Below are 7,436 nucleotides of genomic sequence, written 5' to 3'. Positions count from 1 at the left end.
TGTGATCGGCTTTTATTGTTTATTATTGACGAATATACTTTAGCCGTATCCTTCTCATTCCGCTTTGGTGTGTGCATTTCCAAGGATATTGTTCGATTTGTAATGTTTTAAAAAATATATTTTTTTATTATTTTAAACGCTGTAGTTTTAAGATTACTAATTTATTTTCTTTCGTTCCTCTGTCTGTCCGGTTTCCGTTCCTTTTTTTGTTTACAAAAAATAAACAGCAAATCTTCTCGGAATGACTTATGGAATGGAATGACTTATTAAGACTCAATGATTATTGTGGTTTAATAAAAATTCCTTATTTTATTGATAATATTTTTTTTTACAATTTAGTTTAACAATAATTGAATACGAAAAATTCGTAAAATTTAAACAAATATTTCTATTTAAAAAATCCTCAACGAATCTTATCAGTTAAAACGAAACGACTGAGTCACAACAATACCACAGAGCCTCGAATCATTTTCGAAAAAAAAAAGAAATGAAAAAAAAAAAAACAACAGCAATTTTTTAGTTGTTGATATCCGTAAAAGAAGAAGTGTTTGTGTGTGGAGTTAGGGAGGGGAGAAAAGCAACAACAACGGCAAAAGGCGATTTATGCTCAACAACAACACCCAGCCAGTCAAGTCAGTCATACGCACAACACATGCACACACTCACCACACACAGCAAACCCCAAAGTCTGATGACTCGCCTATGTATTTTATTGTTGCTTATCGGTTTCTTTTGTTGGTAAGAGAGCATTTTTCAGTTATTGGGGTTCAAACAAAAGAGTAATCAATTGCCTGAGAGCCACAGAGAGAGAGAGCGGCTTTATCATTGCAAAACCCCGACAAACAACTGCATGCTGGCTTATTGTAGCTGTGTGTGTTTTGTTGTTGCCTCTTTCTTCGTTTTCAGGAGAAAAAGAGCGCGGCATTTATTCTCTGGAATTATGGTTTTGTGCATCCATTTCCATATATGGTAAAATGTCTGAAAATCCATTGAGAACCCATACGACGAAAGGAGCAATAAGGGTGGACGCCTTTATAAGCGCCGTCACAACGAGTTTTAGTATCATTACAGTTTGCGTTCTTGTGCTGTGTGTTGGATACATCGCGAGACCTCCCAAACCAACAAACAAAAAAGACTTAATTTATTTATTTAATTTTTAGTAACTTAACAAACAAAAAAGTAAGTATTTTTTGATGGTGAAAACTGAAGAAAAAAAATTTAAAATTGCAAAGAAAAAAATTACAAAGTGGCAAAGAAATTTTTGGAAACAAAAAATAAAATTAAAGAACAGTGGCTCAAAGAACAGTTTTTTTGGAAAAACAACGAAAATCACAAACAAATGAACAATTGTTGAAAATATTGCAAGAAGAACGAACAATTAACAATTTGTGCAATGAATTGAAAAAAAAAAAAAAATCGATGAATGCAGCCAGTTCCCAAAATACAGCCAAATCACAAGTGGATTACCTGAAGAAACCCCCCAATTTTGAATGCAGTTATCAATTTTGTATTTATCAAAATTCATTCAAGTGCTGATAAACAATTTCAAATCAAATATTACATAATATTTCAAGGCAAATGTGACTCAATATTCAATCAATCAAAAAATATGGTTTGAGATAAGATATCAGAAATAGTGGTGCTGGCAATTGAGTAAAGATATGGAACGAGCCACCCGGGTCACATGTGTGCTGTGTGGAAATGGTTTTGAAAATCCAAAAGAACAGAAAAAACCGTTACACTTTTTCAAAAATCCATAATTATGAGATACACATCCATTTTTGCCAATGTGGTGTGCGTGTGTATGTGTTCGGCGTCCAAACAATTTAAATTAAACCGTTACACACTCCATTGATGGTGTCGTCAAATTCACACACTTTCTCCATGAGAAGAGAAGAGATGGGCATTAAATAGAGACTTTCACATTTTACGGTTTTTTTTTTGCAAACCAAATGGGAAATATTTTCAAAGAAATCTAGAAATAATCTATTTTTGAGAGAATTTGAACAAAAAAAAAAACCAATGATGGATTAAAAATTAATTTTGAAGTATTCAATATTTTTAGGGCGTTGACCTCCTTTTTTTCCACCAATTTTTTTTTCAAATTTTCCCATCAAAATTTTGTTGAATGAAATTAATCTAAATTTTTTCAAAAAAAAAAAAAAAAAATGAGGAAAAATCCTCGGGAAACTCCGTTTTCTTGTTAAAAGAAATTTATCTAAATTTCTTTAAAAAAAATTGGGAAAAGATCCTCGGGAAACTCAGTATTTTCGTTGTCAAACATCCTTCAAAAAGTATTCTGGTAACAATTTTTCCCACTTTTTAAAAATCTTTTTGATGTTAAAAGTTAAATTTAAGAAATTATAAAAATCGGAATAGAACTTAGGAAGTATTTTTTATGATTTTTTTTGCAGTTTTGAAATTATTTGAAAAATTTTCACACGGGACCCAAAAAAATTAAAAAAAGGAAAAAATAATTTTCCCAATAAGAATTTAACTCAAATAACTATAGCCTATTACAAATTTGCATCGACATGTGCCAATTTTATTTGAATATTAAAATTATAAAAAAAATCTTTTTTTTTTTTTTTTGAGAAAAATTAAACCATTTAGAAAAAACCTAGAAAACTTTCAAATCATAGATCCATCCAAAAAAAAGTGGCCATCTAGCACAAGGTTGCATTTTTTTTCTAACGGTCTAATTAGAATTTGACCTTAGAAGCGAAAAATACTTCCTAATATCGTTTCGTGTAAAATATAACTTCCCCTATAATAGAAACCAGTTCCCACCATTAAAAAACTTATCAATTTCATTGACTTCACCAGCAAAAAACAGGCGAAGAACACGTCATGCCAAACTTCTTTTTTTGGTGTTGACTGCATAAAATTCACACACACACACATTTGGCCAAAGAACTTCTCATATCTATGTGGCGGCAAAGTTTGAAAATAGCAAGCAAGCCCACAACTTGAACTTGACTCATTTTTTTTGTTCATTCTTTGCAATGTTCCATCACATTTTGTTTCCGCACATTTCGAGATATTTATTTATGTAGGTATGTGTGTTGATAAAACTCACACACACAGAGAAAAGAATGCCGGTAGCTCACCAAAAAAAACCAGTCATTTCCAAAAAAGAACAATATTTTTTTCTTCAAAGAATTTACAAAACCCCCCATTATCTTGAAATATGGTATTGGGTGTGACTCTCTTATCTACCCCTCTTACTCACACATACTCTCTCTCTCGATGTCTATTTTTATATTTACTACACACACACAGGCCAAGGTGAAAATTCTCATTTAACAATTTTTCAAGCTTTGAAACACAAAACATGACCATATATGGTCACAAAAATGGTTAATCGTAAAAACCGATTGCGTTTCCCCTCCCCTGCCTTTTATTCTCCGCAAAGAGTTCCAAGCAAAGAGAGTTTGGTCATGCAATTGCCATGGGTGAGAAAGAAACAGCTATATATGCCTTTCATAAATCACACAAAAACAGATGAAAGGGCACTGAGAGCCAGTTTTGTGTTGCAAAAGAGTATCTTGAAACGTTGTGGGTTTCGTTTCGTGGTTATTCCTAAATATGTCGATATCTGCCTACTCTCTTTCGTTGATTTGTTGTTGCTGTGTGTGATATACACACACACAGGCACACACCCATATTTGCACAAACGCATATCTTTCTTTACTGCTTTTTCTTGATATGGCCCGGCTGCGCCGACTGACTGGTGTGGCATTGTCACAAATTAACTGACTTTTACGTTTGCTTCAATTCATTCGTAGTTCAGCTGTCAAGCTTTGTGGTTCGTTTGTTCTTCAGTTCATCAGTAAATAAATACACGGTACGCTAATATTTTTTTTTCTACTTTGGTGGTGTTATAACAAGAAGTGCAATTGTGTTCTATTTTTCTGTATTACCAAATATAGTGGCAAAAAGAAATTAAAAAATTAATTCTTGCTGGATACTGTGTAGCCCCTATCCCCGAACATTGGAACCTTTAGTGGCATTTATCTTTTCAATAAAAAGTGCTTCAAGAATGTTCTATAGATACATTCCCCATTGCCAAAAGAAAATTTTCTCAATTTCCTTTTTTACAAATTATTTTAAATTAAAAATTTTCCCGTAGTTTTTCAATTAAAATGCATATATTTCGTGCTTGTGTAGCCTACCTAGCTGGTACACGCCATTTTCTTTTCTTAATTCCCTTTTTCTTGGGTTTTCTTTTACATAAAAGCCGGCTGGCTTTGACAAAAGCCGCTATTATATTTTTAGTACATTTTTTTTTGTCTTGCCTTCCTGATTCTCTCCTACTCCCTTGAATTGTCATTGACAAAACGGAAGAAAGAGAGAGAGTAGTGTGGAGTTGCCAACTACTTACTGTAACCAAAGGCAAAGCCGCCAGATGTCATAGGTGTGTGACAAATACATTTTCATTTAATTAAATAAAAATTAAATTTGGTGTAAATAATTGAAATTTTCAATAGGAATTAAGAAAAAAAAAAAAAATTAACAGAAATTCTTGAAACCATTTGCGTCAAAAAGATCCATCATTTCTTTCCAATTAAATAAGGCATAAATTGGACCAGCAATCAAATATCAAACCGAAGATCACCAATGGGCTTTTGGAACTGTAGAAGAATAATAATAAATAAATAGAAGAGTCACTGCAATATTCCAGCCAGATATTAGGCTATTAAAACTCTGCAAAAGTCTTCTTGGCCACTTGTAATTTTTTTCTTCGCTAACATTATTTTCTTAACTTTTGTATTACAAATTATTAATTGGCATCATTTTTCCCCCACCCTCTCTCTCCTATAGCAAACAAAATGTGTGACGAAGAAGTTGCTGCCTTAGTTGTTGATAACGGTTCCGGTATGTGCAAGGCCGGTTTCGCTGGTGATGATGCTCCCCGTGCCGTATTCCCCTCAATTGTCGGCCGTCCCCGTCATCAAGGTGTCATGGTTGGTATGGGACAAAAGGACTCGTATGTCGGTGATGAAGCCCAAAGCAAACGTGGTATCCTCACATTGAAATACCCCATTGAACACGGTATTGTCACCAACTGGGACGATATGGAAAAGATCTGGCATCACACCTTCTACAATGAATTGCGTGTCGCCCCCGAAGAACATCCCGTCTTGTTGACTGAAGCCCCATTGAATCCCAAGGCTAATCGCGAGAAGATGACACAAATTATGTTTGAAACCTTCAACACACCCGCTATGTATGTAGCCATTCAGGCTGTATTGTCATTGTACGCCTCCGGTCGTACCACTGGTATTGTGTTGGATTCCGGTGATGGTGTCTCCCACACTGTACCCATCTATGAAGGTTATGCCTTGCCCCACGCTATCTTGCGTTTGGATTTGGCTGGTCGCGATTTGACCGACTACTTGATGAAGATCTTGACTGAACGTGGTTACTCTTTCACCACCACCGCTGAACGTGAAATCGTTCGTGACATCAAGGAAAAATTGTGCTATGTCGCCTTGGACTTTGAACAAGAAATGGCCACCGCTGCCTCCAGCTCCAGCTTGGAAAAGAGCTACGAATTGCCCGATGGTCAAGTCATCACCATTGGCAATGAACGTTTCCGTTGTCCCGAAGCCTTGTTCCAACCTTCCTTCTTGGGTATGGAAGCCTGCGGTATCCACGAAACCACCTACAACTCCATCATGAAGTGCGATGTTGATATCCGTAAGGACTTGTACGCCAACACTGTCTTGTCTGGTGGTACCACCATGTACCCTGGCATTGCCGATCGTATGCAAAAGGAAATCACCGCCTTGGCTCCATCCACCATGAAGATCAAGATCATTGCTCCCCCAGAACGCAAATACTCCGTCTGGATCGGTGGTTCCATCTTGGCTTCCTTGTCCACCTTCCAACAGATGTGGATCTCCAAGCAGGAATACGACGAATCCGGCCCCTCCATTGTGCACAGAAAGTGCTTCTAAGCGGTTTCTTCTTACAATCAAAAATATACACCACTGCTGCCTCGACACCTGCATCATCAGTTGTATGGTGGCTGTTGATGCTGCTATGGTGTATGTTCACGACGTCGTAGAAACCCTTTTAGTAGCTGCCGTATTAGTCGTAGTAATTATAAGGAGAAGTTAAGATCTAACAACAACAACAACAACAAGAGGAAAAAGAGGAGGTTTTTATATACACCACAAAAAGAGAATGCTCTACTAAAGAAATTTTCATATTTTTAATGAAAATTCTCTTTGGTCCAGTGTTTGATATGATGTAAAGAAGAAGAAGAAGTAATTCCAAAAAAATCATTTTTTTAAAGAAAACCATACGTTCCACACACCTAAAAACCAACAACTATTACACACAAGAGCAACAACATACATTTACAAGAACATCCCAAAAACAAAACAAAAATAATTAATTTGCAAATTATAATAATTTTTATTATTTTTTATTTTATTTTAATTTTTTGAAAACAACTCGCAAATGTATTATTATTTCTTAATTATTATTATTATATAATTATATAAAAAAGATGAAAAAAAAACCCTAAACAAAACATGTCTTTTTCCTTATGATCACCACCATCCATCCATTCACCCAATCATTCATTCACCACTCGCCCACTTCAATCACAAATTCCTTATCCCTTTCATATTAATTTTAGGGGATAGGAGAGAAAACATAAACAACTCTTATTCCAAGCGCCATTAAGGTATAACTTGTTTGGTGCCCACAAGAACATGTAGAAGAAATGTGCCTCATTGTTCTTTTGGCTCCAAGAGATTTCACATTTGATTCCATCACAATTGCCCGCCCACAAATCAGAAATAATAATAATAATTGCAGTCCCCTACTCCTCCACCCCCAGAATTTTGAGATTTTGTTCTTTGAAAACAAAAAAGTAAAGCAAAAACTTGTAATGATTTTTTTTTATAAAACCAAAACTACAACAAAAGACTTCGATTTTCGATAAAAAATAACTTACGAAAATTTATCAATTTTTTTTAAATTATTTTTTCAATAAATAATCACAAAGGAAAAATAGTTGTACTATTGTCCTTTTGTTTTAAAATAGAAAACACAGCACTCTTTCTTTTTCTTCTAATGGAAAAAAATCGCACACATTTTTTTATTGAAAAAAAAAATGCCAAAATTCTAAATCCAATAAAGAAGAGTGTTTTGAGAAAACATTTGCAAAAGGGAAATAGAATGAAAACTACATTAATTTACTCTACCTATAAACTATTATACCTAATGAATGTATGTATATGTGTAGCAGGAAGATGATATATATATACACACAGACAGACACACGAGATCTCTCTAATCAAAGAAAGTATCACAAACTTGAATTTTGAATATCGTGTTGAAAAACAAGTCAAAAGGCCACAACATCCACAAGAACAAAATGCTGCTGCATAAGACGAAGTTTGAGAATGGAAGAAGCG

General features: G+C 34.6%; 1 protein-coding gene across 2 annotated transcripts; it reads left to right on the top strand.

Annotated features, from left to right (window-relative positions):
• Nucleotides 1-1,024: 1,024 nt before the first annotated feature.
• LOC101888968 (actin-5C) lies at nucleotides 1,025-6,544 on the top strand. Of its 2 annotated transcripts, none has more exons than XM_005189193.4 (2): nucleotides 1,025-1,179; nucleotides 4,825-6,544. In XM_005189193.4, exon 2 carries the CDS (start codon nucleotides 4,833-4,835, stop codon nucleotides 5,961-5,963), a length of 1,131 nt encoding a protein of 376 aa, XP_005189250.1. In that variant the 5' UTR covers nucleotides 1,025-1,179; nucleotides 4,825-4,832; the 3' UTR covers nucleotides 5,964-6,544. The 2 variants fall into 2 exon arrangements, with proteins under 2 accessions (XP_005189250.1, XP_005189249.1); XM_005189192.4 differs by lacking the exon at nucleotides 1,025-1,179 and adding an exon at nucleotides 3,693-3,847.
• The last annotated feature ends 892 nt before the right edge of the window (nucleotides 6,545-7,436 follow it).

Source organism: Musca domestica, unplaced genomic scaffold (assembly GCF_030504385.1).
Source record: "Musca domestica strain aabys unplaced genomic scaffold, Musca_domestica.polishedcontigs.V.1.1 2, whole genome shotgun sequence".
NCBI lineage: Eukaryota > Metazoa > Arthropoda > Insecta > Diptera > Muscidae > Musca > Musca domestica.
Note: the sequence above shows the minus strand (reverse complement) of the source record. Positions and strands in the feature narration are given on the sequence as shown.

Excerpts from the sequence above, each read along its gene's own strand:
- LOC101888968 (XM_005189193.4), top strand. The coding sequence starts at position 4,833 with ATGTGTGACGAAGAAGTTGCTGCCTTAGTTGTTGATAACGGTTCCGGT.